The 17,443-nt window shown below is 40.3% G+C and overlaps 1 protein-coding gene across 42 annotated transcripts in view; it reads right to left on the reverse strand.

The window, feature by feature from the left end:
- Nucleotides 1–17,443, reverse strand: part of PTK2 (protein tyrosine kinase 2) — a 349,037-nt gene that overhangs the window by 59,698 nt on the left and 271,896 nt on the right. For all 42 annotated transcript variants that reach the window (XM_037728951.1, XM_037728934.1, XM_037728962.1 and 39 more), the window contains one exon: nucleotides 14,654–14,858. In XM_037728951.1, coding sequence (XP_037584879.1) covers nucleotides 14,654–14,858 — 205 coding nt within the window. The remainder of the gene's footprint in view (nucleotides 1–14,653; nucleotides 14,859–17,443) is intronic.

A 17,443-nucleotide genomic window follows, 5' to 3' on the forward strand; every position in this document is an offset into this window, starting at 1 on the left:
TAAAGGAGATTGAGTGGCACTACATTGCTCAGGCAAGTCCTGAACTCCTGGGCTCCAGAGTAGCTGGGACTACAGGCTTACACCATCACGCCTGTGCCAATATTTCAAATGAGTTAAAATCCAAGTAGAGCTTGAGATACAAAGGAGCAACCATGTCTTTTCACAAATCCATCTAATTACCTATGAAGTGTTAACAAGACAACTATTAAGACTGGCCATCAATCAAACCAACGAGAATATGCCTGCTAAAACAGACACTAATACACAATGTCTTTGAACTTGACAAATATAAAGACATTGCAACTTTAAGGAATAGAAGTTGATACTTTGATAGGCGCTAATACAGCTTCACCTGGTCCTGATCATTTACCAATGAAAATGTGGGAAGGTATATATTAACTTTCTAGATTATAAAACGCCAGTAAATCCACACCTCAAAAGGCTGCTAAAGGAGTTAAAAATATGTATTTCTCAGAGCTGGGGAATGTGCACACACAGATGGGTACTACCATTGCTTTTAAAAGTGAAGTGATTAATCTCGCTTCATTGCCCTTCTTCCTCTTCTACACCCCATCTTCCTTTATGTCCCAGTAAGTTCTCTGAACTCACTATGCTCTCCCATGCCTCTTTATGTTGTGTCTCTTGCCTGCAACAACTTTCTCTCCTTTATCTGGCCAACCCTTACTTGTATTTCAAGTGTCAAATAGTAGTTCCTCTAGAAAATCTTCCCTGAAGCTCCTTCCTCCCTTTAGGCTGAGTTACATCACTCCCCTACTCTTTTCCAAAGCAACTAGTGCCTAACTTGCTCTTAACTCTTGCCAAAAGACATTGTAAATATCTGTTTGCTTGTGTTTCCCATTAGGCCAAGAGTTGTTACCTGAAGGCCCATTTTCAAATGCTCAGAATTAGCACAGACCCTGAAGCATAATATGCATTAATAAGCGACAGGTATGCTGGACACGGTGGCTCATGCCTGTAATCATAGCACCTTGGGAGGCCGAGGTGGGTGGATCACAAGGTCAAGAGATGGAGCCCATCCTGGCCAGCATGGTGAAACCCCATCTCTACTAAAAATACAAAAATTAGTTGGGCATAGTGGCGTGCACCTGTGGTCCCAGCTACTCGAGAGGCTGAAGCAGGAAAACTGCTTGAACCCGGGAGGCAGAGGTTGCAATGAGCCAAGATTGCGCCACTGCATTCCAGCTTGGCGACAGAGCAAGACTCCGTCTCTGAATGAATCAATGGTAAATGGGTGAATAAAGCTCTATCAGTGGAGCAAGTCTACTGACTAGTGAAGAGCACATGATTAAGCTTCCTGTTCTCTTTTTAAGTTTATTTTTATTTTTGTAGAGGCAAGGGTTTGCTATTACTGCCCAGGCTGGCCTCAAACTCCCTGGCTCAAGCAGCCCTCCTGCTTTGGCCTCCCAAAGTGCTGGGATTATAGGTGTTAGCCGCTGTGCCCAGCCAATTTTTTTTTCTTTTTATGAGACAGGGCCTCACCCTGTAGCCCAGGCTGGAGTTCAGTGGTACAATCACTCCTGGACTCAAGTATTCCTCCCACCTCAGCCCTCTGAGTAGCTGGGACTACACACGCATCATGAGGCCCGGCTGATTCTTTTTTATTTATTTATTTTTTCTGAGACGAAGTCTCACCCTGTTACCCAGGCTGGAGTGCAGTGGCACAACCTCAGCTCACTGCAACCTCTGCCTCCCGGGTCCATGCGATTCTCCTGCTTCAGCCTCCCGAGTAGCTGGGACCACAGGTGCGTGTCACGATACTTGGCTAATTTTTTGAATTTTTAGTAGAGGCGGAGTTTCACTGTGTTAGCCAGGATGGTCTTGATCTCCTGACCTTGTGATCTGCCCTCTTCGGCCTCCCAAACTGCTGGGATTACAGCTGTGAGCCACCACGCCTGGCCCGATTCTTCTTTATTTTTTGTAACAATTAAATAAATAAAAATCTCACTATATTACCCAGGCTAATCTTGAACTCCTGGGGTAGAGAGATCCTCCTGTCTCAGCCTCTCAAAGTACTGGGATTATAGTTGTGAGCCACTGTGCCCAGCCTGTTCTCTCAACTGGCCAAAACAGGAAAGGACTTGCAGGCAACTTTTTTCAAGATGGTTACTGAGAGAAGGAGACCAATCAGAGACCAAGGGCAAAGAAGGCCTAGGTGGCCTGGGAGAGAAGCACACCCCTGGTATTGGATACAATGAGTTCTAAATTTCTCTTCCAGGAATCAGTATGTCAGTATGTTCAGCTCTCTTATTCTTTAATTCTCTATTTTTAAAGTTTAACTTCCTTGTAATTCCAGTAAATAACCTTCTCCACTGGTTCTAATCAGTAGTTCACATCTGTTCCCCCTCCCGCCAGCTCCATCCTGACTCATCCAGGTCACCTACGAGACCCTGGCTACCTGCTCTGACCTGCCCGTAACAGTCCTTCCTGCCAAAACACCCACGCTGCCACTCCGGCTTGCACCCCTGCTCTTTTTAAAACAGCCCATTGGGAGTAGTCTAGCTTGTGCGGTCTAACCCTAGCCAATAGGGGAACAACACAGCAGTAGGCACAACCCCCATCAGGCATAAGTACCCCTTTCCCCCTTGTCCAAGCCTGCAGCGGCCATCACTGCTCCATCTGTGCACTGCACCCTTCTACAGAAGTAAACGGCCTTGCTGGGAGGATTTATCTTCGAGTGTTATTTCTTTTGCAGCATCAAAATTTTACTTATAACACTGGTTAGTGGTTTTACAGTGCCCTGTTCTCTATCACTTGACCCTGAAAGATAAACACCATAACCTCAGTCAGAATTTCTTAAAAGTTTTAGTTTTAAACAGATAAAAAGTCCATAAAAATCAAGAAAAAAAACTGAGAAAAACAGTGTCTTTTCTCCTACTCCTTCAAATAATTAAAATGCAGGCAAACTAAGAGAAGACTAAGTGAGACATATTATTTAAGGCAATAAGAACTCTATTTTAAATGGGTTCTCTTCAGACAACTTTATTTCACACAGATTGTTTTGTGAAAAGGGCCACTCTGATCTTAAAGCTACTTACTGTTTCCCCCAAGAATCTCTAAAAAGTCCCTGTGAAGTCCCTTGTCTGAAGGAGACCCTCTCAGGCTCCATTTACCTTGATTTTTCTAACCACATACACTTCCCCTATTCTCTGATCTAGTGAATTTACTGTCTGAATGTTTCATTTCAGCCCTTAATCACATATTGCCATGTTGTGGGATTTAGGTTGTAAGCTCCCTACAGTTGTCAGACAGGAATCTAATTTCTCCTGTAAGCTAAATATCACTTGCATATTATAGGCACTTCAATATTTCTTTAATTAAACATGCCAGACTTGTTCCTCAAAGAACATAATGACAACTGGAAAGCAAGTTCCTTCAATTTCACTACTTCATTCTCATACCAAAAATAGCACGTCAAAAGGCTTCTGAGAAACCATAATTTGCTGCTCAGAGTAATCAAGAATATAAATAACTCATAAAAATATCTGTTTTTACAATGGGAAGACTAGTCCATAGATGGAGTAAGAGGGCACAAGGAGACAGTACTGAACTTTTCTCTTTACAGCTGTTGAAGCATCCAGAATAACACATTAGAATGTGCAGAGTATCAAGGAGGTCAAATTGAAGCATATTTTCCCAAACTACAAATATTTTTAGTAGCAATACATTCCATCTGAAAGCTCTTAGCTGCCTAATGTGAACTGGCAACAAATGAGCCCTTATGTTTTTCCCAGAATGGTAGTTTTGAAGTCTCAAATTTGCAAATAGATGGAACAATCAAAGCTGAGACTTGCCATTTAACAAACATTAGCACAACTGATAACTACACTTTGTTGATCCATGAGCACCACTGAGGAACAGAATACTGAAGAGGAGAAAGGAGTACTTTATTTAGTGTTAGTTTTATTTTATTTTTTACTTCTCTTACTTTAAAATCATTGAAGTGATCAATTTACAGTAAAAGGACATAAAAACAGTTGCTCTGATTTTCTTTTTTTGGCATGCAACACTCCCTATGCAACTTGGTCTCACAACCTCCCTGAGCCAGTGTGGAGGGGTTTTATTAAATTTCCCCTCTAGAGCAACAAAATGTGATTTCACGCATAAGGTATTTTAATGGTGAGCAAGAAAGTGGTCCTTCATTTCCAGTATAGAGCTAAGACACAAAAACACATCCCAAAGTGCTGAGATTACAGGTGTGAGCCATCGCGCCCCAGCCAAAATTAGTTCTGTACTTTTACCTGCCTTATTTACCACTAGGAAAGAACTGCGTTTTTGTCTTCATTTCTGTAATATTTTTCCTGAGATTGACTATACTACTAACTTTTCTCTTTGCAAATACAAAACATTTCTCCTTTCAAATGTAATAAATACTTTCTGCTTTGTTAAATATGGGAAGAATACCTTTCTTTAAAAGATTAGATTTTGATCACCTAAACAAAGGAAGGACATAATAAAATTTCCTTTGGACATAACATCAGTCTGGATTTGTAGTTATTTAAGTTAATCTGGAAAATACCCAGAGAAAGAGCAGCAATAAATCTGAAAGAAAAAAAAGTCAAGCAGGAACTGGCTTGTTTTGGCAAGTTCATGGGAATACTAGTTTTGAAACATGATCTCTTATAATTAGCCAATGCTGCCTCACCACAAAGGAATGGAATTGACCTTTTAAAAACAAAACAAGAAAAAAAAAACCCTGCAGTCTTTGCAGAAAACAAGTCTGGAGGCTTGAGATGAGGCGAGGATGGCATATCTGGAAGCAGCTGACCCAGTGGCTAAAGGCCATAATCGCAGCGTTACTGCTTATGCCTCTGCTCTTTTTCTCTTTTCTCATAAGCAGTAACGCTGGAGATTATGGCCAATAGTGGCCAGTGGTGTCCTGGACATGTAGCCTCATGGATATATTGAAATCGTATTTCTCTCTTATTGTTTCTCCAACTGCAGTAAATAAAGCCTTTTGTTTGGTTGTTGTGCTCTATCAATCTCAAAGGTATTTTTAAAAAACCCAATATCCACTTAAATTGTACTTTTATTTTTTTCTATTTTTTGAATTGGGGTTTTGCTCTATCACTCAGGCTGGAGTGCAGTGGCTCAATCATGGCTCACTGCAGCCTTGGCCTCCTGGGCTCAAAGTGATCCTCCCATCTCAGCCTCCTGAGTTGCTGAGATTACAGGCATGAGCCACTGCAAATGTTACTTTAAAACATGAACACCTTTTTCTGTTTCTGCTACATGTGAATAGCCTTTATTTGCCCAACCCACTTGAAGATAGGAACTATACACTCTGGATATAAGAAACAACTATGACAGCATGGGAGAGCAACCATAGGCAGCCATTTTCTGGAAGGAACTGTCATGAGAAGGAAGAAAATGGCCCTGGGTGGGTCCCCACTTTATAATGGCCATTAGTGAGAGGGCAGGCCCCAGTGTTATTGGCTTGAATAACCAGAGAAATGAGTTTGGAGCAACCACAGCTAGTGAAAAGGTAATCGCAAAAAGTGAGGGGAGAAATCCCAGAATGAAGGCAGCCAGAGGAGTGCTTCGAATTCTGAGTATTTATTCTGCACAAATCTCTGGCTGACCCTGGAACCATGCGCACACAGCACAGACTCCAAGCAGCCCAGCTAAGGTTAAAATAATTGAAGAGATTTGCACCGCTGCTCACAAGTGGAAAGAGGTTCTGCAATCTGACCATCAGTCACAATGTCTAAGATATAATCTAAGATTTCTTGATATATAAATAAACATAATAAACATAAAAAAGTAACCCATTCTCAAGAGGAAAAAAAATTTAAAGGAGGCTGATTCCAAAGATGGCTCGGATGTCGAAATTAGCAAGCAAGGATTTAAAAGAAGCTATTATATTCAAGGACATAAAGAAAATTTATTCATAATAGATGAAATGATAGGAAATGGCAGCAGAGAAACAGAATACAAAAAAAAAAAAAGAGCCAAACAAAAATTCTATAACCAAAAAATATAGTATATGAAATAAAATCTCCATGGGATGAATTTGGTAGGATGGGGATGACAGAAAGGGACTCAGGGTACCAGAAGCTAACTCAATAAAAACGATCCAATCTGAAGTGGGAAAGGTCAGGAATGGGGGGGGGGCAAGGAGGAGGAGGGAGGTGAAAGTGGAGGTGACAACAACAAGAGCTTCTGGGACTCAGCCTGAAGGACATCATTAGAAGTCTTAACACATACACAACTGGAATCTCAGAAGAAGAGAGGGAAAATAGAACAGAAAGATGTATCTGAAGAAGTAATAATCAAAATTTTTCTAAATTTTCTAAAAGGTATGTTTATAGATTCAAGAGGCTCAGCAAATCCCAAACAATGAATATGAAGAAAGCCACATCCAAAAGCATCCTACTTAAACTGCTGAAAATCAAACAAAGAAAATCATGAAATCTGCCAGAGAAAAATGACACATGGCACACAAAGTAACAACTGAACGGCCAGTGAGTTCTCATGAAGCATAACAGAACAGAAGACTGTAAAAGAACATCTCTAAAGTGTTGGGGAAAAAAAATTACAACTGTCAACCCTAAATTCCTATCAACAAAATTAAGTTCAATTCACTTTTAGATAATATGAAACTAATAGAATTCACCACCAACTGATCTGCACCACAAGAAATGCTAAAAAAGTTCTTCATCTGGTGGAAAACCAAATGGAAATAAGCTCTTCAGAAGAATGATGCACTGTATGAAGTTAAATATACAGGAGCTTCCCTACTTTCTTTAAAATGGTATTTAAGACAAAAATTATAATCTAATTTTGTGCAGTTAATGACATATGTGAATGAAACACGCATGACAACTTCAGCATAATGTGCCAAGGTGGTGGTGGCAAACAAACATTCCTGCTGGCAAAGTTTCTACATTCTACATGAAGTACAATGATTAAGTAAACTATGAAAAGTTAGATGTATACTATAATCCCCAAGCAAACACTAAAACATAATACAAAAGGTATTGCTAAAATGTAAGTTTGGGAAAAAGGTTAATAGAGAAAAAGAGAGGTAAGTTATTGGTTTCAACGTGCCAAATTGTGCAAAGACAGAAGTACAATAGAGATACATGAGTGAGAACCAATGAGGGATAAGAACTGTTGTTAGACATGAAGCAGCTAAGATATAACTTTCAGTAGAAACAATTTATATTAAATTCCTATTAAATTCAGGTTTGCAATTTGCTTTTTATTACTGGGAAGACTGAGGGTCAAAAGAGAACCCAAACAAAAAACTCTTCAAGTTCTGACGTTGTGAACATTTTAACTGTATATATAGCTATCGTTGTGAAACAGATTACTCTTCTAGATAATATCTAGACCCAATAGGATAGCAATGTGAAAAAAAGTTCTGGTATAATGGCTAAGGAAGAATTGTTTTGGAAGCAAATACAAAATCACTTAAAAAAAAACACAGAGTAGTACAAGCAATTTCATGTCATTAATCAAACCTAGAACTTTTAACTTAAATCAAACCTAGAACTTCAAAAAGAGGTATTTGCTTATCATGAGCTACAGACACGGTTATTTGTTTGAAACGAAGTTTCACTCTTGTTGCATAGGCTGGAGTGCAGTGGTGTTGGGCAACTTACTAAGTTTCATGTTGTGGGGTAACTGACAAATCAAAACAGGTTAAACTTGTTTAAGATGCTGTTCACAGGTTAATACTTTAAAAATTCATATCTCTATAATGCATTTATAAAATATCAAAAAGATGTGCTTGGTATTTTGATACCAAGTACATTGGCATTCTTATTATGTGAATAATAATAGCTAACACTCATTCAAATCTCACAAGAACCCTAAAAGGTAGCTGCTGAGCAGAAAGAGTTATTACACCTTTTAGAAAAGTAGAGAAAGAGGGCCAGGTGTGGTGGCTCATGCCTGTAATCCCAGCACTTTGGGAGGCCAAGGAGGGCAGATCACTTGAGGTCAGAAATTTAAGACCAGCCTGGGCAACAGGGTAAAATCTCTTCACTACTACTAAAAACACAAAAAAATTAGCGGGGCACAGCGGTGTGCAACTGTAATCTCAGCTACTCGGGAGGCTGAGGCAAGGGAACTGCTTGAACTCAGGAGGTAGAGGTTGCAGTAAGCAGAGATTGTGCCACTGCACTCTAGCCTAGGTGACAGTGTGAGACTCTGTCTCAAAAAAAAAGAGTAGAGAAAGAAAAGTTCCCCAGGGATAGTAAGTGGTGGGGCCAGGATTCAAACTGAGATCTGTCATTCCAAAGCTCGTATTTCTGCATGATTCTTTTACTACTTAAAATTAAATACAAATAACTATATTTTTAAAGAATGTCTAACTATAACCAATAACTTTTCTGTACTACTCTAAGATCACCAGATCCCTTCTGGATTGTTAGAAAAAGCTTTGGACATGGGTTATCTGTTTGAAATGGAGTTTTGCTTTTGTTGCCCGGGCTAGAGTGCAATGGTATGATCTCGGCTCACTGCGACCTCTGCCGCCTGGGTTCATGCGATTCTCCTGCCTCAGCCTCCCAAGTAGCTGGGATTCATAGGCATCTGCTGCCATGTCCAGCTATTTTTTTATTTTTAGCAGAGATGAGTTTCATCACGTTGGTCAGGCTGGTCTTGAACTCCTGACCTCTGGTGATCCACCTGCCTTAGCCTCCCAAAGTGCTGGGATTATAAGTATGAGCCACTGCACCCGGCCAGATTATTTAATCTTGAGAATATGGGTAGTATTTGTGATCCTGCTCTTACAAGGGAGGCTTAGTAACTTGCCGAAGGTCACACAACCTTTTAAACATTCTTTGAAAAATTTATGCAAGCACACATGCCCATTTACTCTAAAGGTGTTGCTATAATAGCTTGAACTGGTAGTCTCACAGATCAACTGAAGCAAAACACGACAGCAAAAGGTTAAGGCAAGTAACTAAAAACTGAAAGCCAAAAGAATCACACACACACAAATCAAAAACCCCAAAACAAAAACTTACATCACTACTGAGTGAAAGCTCTGTATATAAGATCAGTTCCCCGCAGGCTCTCTGGATGACCCTATGCCATGGCTTGGCTCGGATCTACTTGAAGTCAACTCTGGGTGACTTGTTCAAAACTTCCAAACCTGCTCCCCACTCTATGTGAAATTATTGTGTTCCACAGCAGCAAAATGCAACACACTCAAGATATGCCAATGAGACAAGTAAAGCCAGTAGGAAGATACCTTGAAAGTACATTTTGTCCCTCTCAAAGCCTGTGGCTAGGGCCTCTGTGCATCTGCTAGTGATGCTACCATTCCTTTTAAGGACTTTGGTTGACACTCAAACAATGTAAGAAAACCAGCTGCAGGAATTCTCTGTAATAGCATTTTTTTTCTTTCTTCTTTTTCCTTTTTAACTTATCAATATTAACAGCCTGCTCACCAGTCCAAATCATAAGATGGCAGGCATACTTAATGACTTCTAGCCAATAAACATCAAGGCAGTCAGTAGTGCATGACAGTTCATAGTTCAAGCTCTGGACTCAGGTGGACCTGCCTTGAATTCCAGTTGTGTCCTTTGATCAGATGCCTAACCACACAGTTTCAGTCTCATCATCGTAAACTGACAATGAAGATACTACTTATCAGATGCCTAACCACACAGTTTCAGTCTCATCATCGTAAACTGACAATGAAGATACTACTTATGTGTTCCAGGACTGTGAAGATTTAAGGTGAAATAATGTATGAAAGTTCATGGGACAATGCCTGCCAACAGAAATTGCTCTGTAACTACTAGTGATTTCAATGTTATAAAACTAGAAGAGCTAACTGTAGAGGATGGAGACTTGCTAACAACACACAAGGTACTTGTTCTAAACATATTTCTAAAAAGTTTGATGAAAGACCAGTTCAAAATCATAGACTGCTTTCCAAGGTGATAAGACTGGTGTTCTTTGGAACATAAAGCATCAGGTAAATCTGTTTACACACCACTTACTATATCCTCCACTTCACAGAGCTATATTCTTGATAGCCCCAAATTAGAAGTATACAAACTTCCACCAACGGTGGCATAAACTATGGTATGTTGACAAATGGAACACTACACAATGATGAGAATTAAATATAACTACATGGAAACTATGGATTATCTCACAAACTGATGAGTAAAATAAATTATATATATATAAAGTAAGTACTGACTGATACCATTTACATGATGTTCAAAAACGGGCAGAATCAATCTATGTTCAGGATAGGGTTTACCCTTGGAGGGCAAACAGTGATTGGAAAGGGACATGCGGAAAGTTTCTGGGGTACTGGTAGTGTTTTCATTTTGAATGCTGGTGACAGGTGGTATCCAATTTGTGGAAATCCAGTAAGCTGTCACTTCTTGGTGTGTTTATTATACATTAATAAAAAGTTTAAAAATACACAAAAATCATAACACAAAATTTTAAAGTGATAATTGTTTATTGCTCTAATTTGCATAATATAGATTTAACAAATTTAATATTAACCTAAAATATTTTTCTAGTCTGAAATAAAGCTGATATTCTTTTTTTAAATAGTGGTACCAATATCTTAGTCAAGAAGAGTACTGCTGGGACATATTATTTTTGAACATAAGCTGCAAAAGGGCAAATACTAAAGCTGCTTATTATGGTTTCCCTGTCATAGTACCTAACAAAGAATTAACTGAATTAACTGCCTTTTCACTCAAAAATATTTTGTGCACTCTTATAACCCAACTGTCATAAAGCAGATGAATACTAGACTATGTATTGTGAGAAAATTTCACTTGATCAATTAGAAGTATTTCTATTGAGGAACTTTTTACACTTGACAATGGGCCACTTGCAGGTTAATCTCATTCTACTTCTCAGTGAATTCATACCTATAAGTAAACAGGACGTAGGAAGGAGAGGTTCCTTGAGTAACAGATGTCACCTCACCAAAGTATGATCAAGGTAATTCTCCTACGAGTTAGCCTAACAAGCCTCATACCAAAAGTCACTTTTCAACTAATATAGTCAAAAACTAATATACAAGGCTGGCCATGGTGGTTCATGCCTGTAATCTCAGCACTCTGAAACGCCAAGATGGGCGGATTGCTTGAGCTCAGGAGTTTGAGACCAGCCTGGGCAACATGGCAAAACCCCATCTCTACCAAAAATACAAAAAAATTAGCTGGGTGTGGTGGTGTGGTGTGCATGCCTGCAGTCCCAGCTATTTGGGAGGCTAAGGTTAGCAAACCACTCGGGCAGGGGAGGTGGAGGTTGCAGGCAGCTGAGATGGTGCTACTGCACTCTAGCCTGGGCAACAGAGGAGACTCTGTCTCAAAAAAATGAAACACACACACACACACACACACACACACACACACACACACACTTTTTCTCTCCAGTTAAAGGTGAGAGGAATCCTACAGTAATTTGATTCTACTTGCAAATATTCTTTTGAGGTAGAGAAGGAAAATTCTTTTGAGGTCAAGAAGAAGAATGGGATTTGGTAACATTTTTAACTACCATGGTGTGGGAAAGGGCTATCTAAACTTATTTCTCTGTTAAAATCCTGGAAATAATACAAATTTTGGAAAAAATTAATGAAATAACCTATTTAGTTATCATGATACATTGTTATATGTAAATGTCCAAGTAAGCAATTACATTATAAAGTTACATTTTATAATATAAAATGCTGGCCTATGTGGTAGCCCAATTATAAATGTTCAAAATGCAGTTAAACACCATTTCTAAAACAAAACAACGCAGAATAAATGAATGCTCAATTACCCGTGCTAGTAGTACATAAGAAGATACCCATAAATTATACTAGGGCTATATATTTAAAGTAATTATATGTAGTTCTAAAAATATGTCTTGGATGGTTTTTGGAGATAATTTACCTCAGTGGAGCATTCCTTAATGTTAAGAATCACTCATATGTTCTAAGACATGAGTTCAGTGCCTGGGTGACCCTTCCTGTATTTAGCTAGCTAGGCTCCTGGCCTGGAGGTACGGGCAACACCAAGGTGAGTATGACCATCCCTGTCCTCAAGGAGCTTCAGTCTAGTAGGGGATGAGACATACTAGACTGTGAGCTCCTCGAGGGCAGGAAAAGTGTTATAGTCATCTTTGCCCCAGTGACTAGCACCAGGCTCAGCTACTGTAGGTGCTCAACAGTGTTTATCGAACTGAATTGAACATGAGTTGCAGCCATCTATGGCAGCATAGAGTAAGCCTGACAAGAAAAACAAAGAGCTTTGGAGCCTCAGAGGGTGGAGGCTAGTCAGCTGTGAAGTCAAAAAAGACCCAGTGCGCCAAAGAAGCCAAGAAAGACGGGTAGGACCTCCCCATGTGGAGGAGGAGGCACTCTGGGTCAAGAGGGGTTAGTTTAGCTACAGTGTATGAAAGGGATGGGAAGACACTCTCAGGCCATAATGAAATTAGGCCTAAATGTTACTGTGGAAGCCTTTACCCAAACATAAAAGGTAACAGAAACCCCCTGAAAGTTGTTTTGACAGGGGAGTTATTTTTCCCGTGACAGTTCAAGAAGACTGACTAAGCTGGTCATGCCAGACAGATGGGAGAAGAACGCAGAATGGGGGATGTGGGGTGGGCAGAAGGAGTAAAGCATGACTCCAAAATGGTATTGAAGATAAAGACGCTATTCCAACCTGGAGGAAGTGAGGTGGAAGGGCTGGCTTAGAGGAGAATGTAACAGCTTTGCTTTCTGGATAAACATGATGCCCAGCCAGCAATTTAAAATGCAGATTTGGGACTTGAGCAAAGGGCAGGACCAGAACTACAGACAGAGAGAGGTGAGAAGCAAAGCCCTGTGAATGCGTCAGACATCCAGGAAGAGTACTAAGAGAAAATAAGAGGCTGAGAACAGAAATTTGGTTAATACTCAAAGTAATGTTGGAGAGATGGCAAGTCAGTGAGGTGCCAGGGAGGTGGGGTGATAGAACTGGTAGCGGAGAGGAATTATATCAAGGACAGGATCTGTCAAATTCTGAGGAAAGATCAAGAAGGAACAAATAGGAGCAAAACATGCAATAAAGCATGTCCAGGAACCAGCTTAACAGTGAGAAAATAGGCAATTAAGTTATATGAGAATTCATTAAGGAACTGAAGATTTTTAGCTTGAAGAAACTAAGAGGAGGTAAGAAAGTTGTTTAGAAGTACCCTGAAGGTCTACCATGTGAAAGGTAGAGCAGGGTTTTTCTTTGGGGACCTGGATAGTGGAACTAGACCAATGGGTGAGAGCTATAGGGACGAAGACCAAGAGTGTGGCTGGTCTTTCCGACATGGTGCTCACTCTATTGTAATAACCAGTGATATCTCGGTCTTCACCACCAGACTTTAAACTCTCTGGGGGCAGGGACTGGGTCTTGTTCACTGTTGAATCCACAGAATCTAGCTCAGAATAACAAAGGTGCTTAGCAAATATTTTCAGACTGGATGAACCTTTTGTGCTTCTACCTATGGGTGTTAATAATTCTTCTTTGAAATACTCTCCTTAAAAAGGAATCCTGTCTAACAGGTTGAACTGCTTGAACATGTGGTGGAAGGCTGGGCTAGACTGTGAAAGCCTGGAACCTGTAGTTCATAATTTTTAGGTAAAAGACTAAAATACAGCATCAAAAACAAACCCATAAAAACTCACACAAAATCAAGGAAGTCCCTAAATGTGAAAACAGGTGACACAGCACACACAGAACTACGGTATTGTTTATATAATAAAGCTTTTCATGCCTATGTGGTATATTATAATATCATGTTTATTACAGTATTAAATCTGATTCTACACTCCAATTCAATTCAATTCAACAAATGATTATTGAGCACATATTATACGGTGCCAGGTCCTAAGCTTGGCACTGGGGGTACAGAAATCAGTAAGACACAATGATGCCCATCAAGAGCTCTGAGTCTAGTTGGAGACACAGGCAAGCAAACAAGAACCTCTCCAGGCCAGGCAACAGGGTACAGTATGCACATGCTTACACTAATGTCCCTGTGTACTTCCTCCAGCGATTTTAACAGTGCCTGGCACAAAGTAGGAGCCACAAAATGGCACCTGAAGGAGCAATGGATGTTTTAAATATAAAAACAGAAGTATTCAAAGGTGCCAAAGGAATAACTATCTCTTTGGGAGCAGGGTTGATTAGGAAGGTTTCCTGAAGCACGTAACATCTGAGCTGGGTTCTGAAAACTGAATAGGAGTTTGTAGGTGGCAAAGGTCAGGAAAGGCATTTCTGTGAGTGAAGACGGCACGTGAAAAGGCAGTGAGGTGTGTTAGGCGCATTTTAAGTAGGTGTTGCTGGATCACAGTGTTAGGGGATGAAGATGAAGGGTTGTGTTACATGAGACTGGAGAGGTAAGTAGGGACTAAGATATTATGGGTCTTGTAAGCGATGCTAAGTCAGAAGCTAGGGGAGAGACATATGACTATAACTGTATCTTTATTAAAAATTTTAAATATGTAATTTACTTAAGACTCTAGCAAGGTAAAAAGAAATGCAAATCAATTTTAAAAGTAATTGCATTTGAACAAAAATAGTTTGGACTTAGACATATTGATATAATGACCTTAAAATGCTATTACTGCGAGGAAGAGAAGCAGTGCCCCCACCCCCAGGCCCTTTCTTCCACCAACTCCTACCTGAGCTGAGCTTTAAGTTCAGTAAACCTGGGCCGCCTGCTGGGGTCATAGGCCCAGCATTTCGTCATAAGGCTGTAGAGGGTAGGAGGACAATTTGGAGGCATTGGTAGTCTTTCCCCATTTTCAATTCGACCGATTACATCATTGTTCTTCACTCCTTGAAAAGGCTTCACACCATGCATCAGTATCTCCCACATACATACACCTGTGAGTGGGAATGAAAACACAACAGTGAGCTCAGTATGAAGAGTGTAACTCCCAGGTTCCAGGAATATTGTTATTCCAGGCACTAGAGTACCAGCTGGGAGATACTGGGCAAATTATCCACCAAAGCAGCATTATATTAACTCTAGCATAAAATAAGAATAACCTAACCATTTAATATGATGGAAATAATAAAATGTTGAATTATCATCAAGGAAAATGCTGTAATTTTTCTCAGAGGGTTATTTCTCTAGAAATCTTGTATGAGAAAATGGCACTTCATGGCTTAACGAACTAATTCAAAAAATGCTGAATTCTAGACTTCACCCCACTTCGGTCTGACCTGTTTTTAATTAGAGCAGCTGACCTGACACCTAATAAAGAAAATCTGCTGGTCGCGGCAGCTCATGCCTGTAATCCCAGCACTTTGGGAGGCCGTGGCAAGAGGATCACGACGTCAGGAGATCGAGACCATTCTCGCTAACATGGTGAAACCCCGTCTCTATTAAAAACACAAAAAAACTAGCCAGATGTGGTGAAGCACAGCTGTAGTCCCAGCTACTCGGGAGGCTGAGGCAGGAGAGTCGCTTGAACCCAGGAGCTGAGGTTGCAGTGAGCCAAGATTGCGCCATTGCACTCCAGTCTGGGTGACAGAGCAAGACTGTCTCCAAAAAAAGAAAATTCTAGTTAAGTCTTATGCTTTTGGAAAACTCACATTCCTTAAAATGTTTCCTTTAACAAGGTTGGCTTCATTTTGTCTAGAGTGCATAAAGGCATCATTATCTGGTTTATTCATGGACTGGTCACTGTTTTCCCCCAGGAAAGGATGTGAACTTATTTGGGCTTCAAGTCATCTTGTCTATAAATGCCACAGTACGACCTTGAAAAGTTTAAGTGCACTCTACCCTTGGGAAATCAAATACTTTCTCAGCACTTCTGAATAATTCTTAAGAATTCACCTTTAGGGTGGGATAAAGAAAATGTAGCAGATATATGCCATAGAATACTATGTAGGCATAAAAGGATGAAACCATGTCCTTTGCAGCACCATGGAAACAACTGAAAGACACTTTATGAGGTGAATTAATGCAGAAACAGAAACTAAACACCACATGTTCTCACTTGCGAGTGGGAGCTAAACACTGGATACATATGGACATGAAGATGGGAAGAAAAGACACCGGGGAATAAAAGAGCGGGGAGGGAAGATGGCAGGTAACAGTTGAAAAACTATCCATCGGATACTATGTTCACTATTTGGGTGACAGGTTCAGTTGGAGCCCAAACCTTAGCACTGTGCAACATATCCATGTGACAAATCTGCACATGGACCCTCTGAATCTAAAATTAAAAAAATTCACCCTTAAAACAAACAAAAACCTGTAAAACTGGCAATGACCATATAATGCAATGGAAAGGAAATGGAGAGAACTGGCTGATGTAAAGGGCGGATGTTTTCTCCTGGTGCCTTATCATCGCTGCTTTGCACTTAGCCATTCTGGGATTCCTGCTACCGATGGAACACGCCAAAAACGTGCCTTTACCTTCCCCACGAGCTATGTTCTTTGTAGGTACATATGCAATGTAGTTCTTTATAATGCTTTTCCTGCTTCTCCCCTGGGAAAAGTTTTTGTCATTTCAAATCTACTTCTATCGTAAAACAATGTAAAACTGATGCCTCAAAGAGAGGAACCGTGACTTTATTTTTGCATCTTCAATACCTAGAATGAAATCTGCCTCAAAGGAAGCAAGGCAAATTACCATCTTGATGTGAATTACATTCTGAACTTAGCCAAAACAGGAGCACCCAGATACATAAAGCAAGGTCTTAATGATCTACAAAGAGACTTAGACTCCCACACAATAACAGTGGGAGACTTTAGCACTCCACTGTCACTATTAGACAGATCAACGAGACAGAAAATTAACAAGGATATCCAGGACTTGAACTCAGACCTGGACCAAGCGAACCTAAGTGACATCTACACAACTCTCCACCTCGAATCAACAGAATATACATTTTTCTCAGTACCACATTGCCCTTAATCTAAAATTGACCATGTAATTGGAAGTAAATAACTCCTCAGCCAATGCAAAAGAACAGAAATCATAACAAACAGTCTCTCAGACCACAGTGCAATCAAACTAGAACTCAGGATTAAGAAACTCACTCAAAACCGCACAACGATGTGGAAACTGAACAATGTGCTCCTGAATGACTACTGGATAAATAATGAAATGAAGGTAGAAGTAAAGATGTTCTTCAAAACCAATGAGAATCAAGACACAACATACCAGAATCTCTGGGACATATTTAAAGCAGTGTCTAGAGGGAAATTTACAGCACTAAGTGCCCACATGAGAAACAGGGAAAGATCTAAAATCGACACCCTAATGTTACAATTAAAAGAACTAGAGGAGGGCCGGGCACGGTGGCTCACGCCTGTAATCCCAGCACTTTGGGAGGCTGAGGCAGGTGGATCACAAGGTCAAGAGATCGAGACCATCCTGGTCAACATGGTGAAACCCCGTCTCTACTAAAAATACAAAAAATCAGCTGGGCATGGTGGCACGTGCCTGTAATCC

The sequence above is a fragment of the Cebus imitator genome, unplaced genomic scaffold (genome assembly GCF_001604975.1).
Source record: "Cebus imitator isolate Cc_AM_T3 unplaced genomic scaffold, Cebus_imitator-1.0 Scaffold284, whole genome shotgun sequence".
In the NCBI taxonomy this organism is placed as follows: Eukaryota; Metazoa; Chordata; class Mammalia; order Primates; family Cebidae; genus Cebus; species Cebus imitator.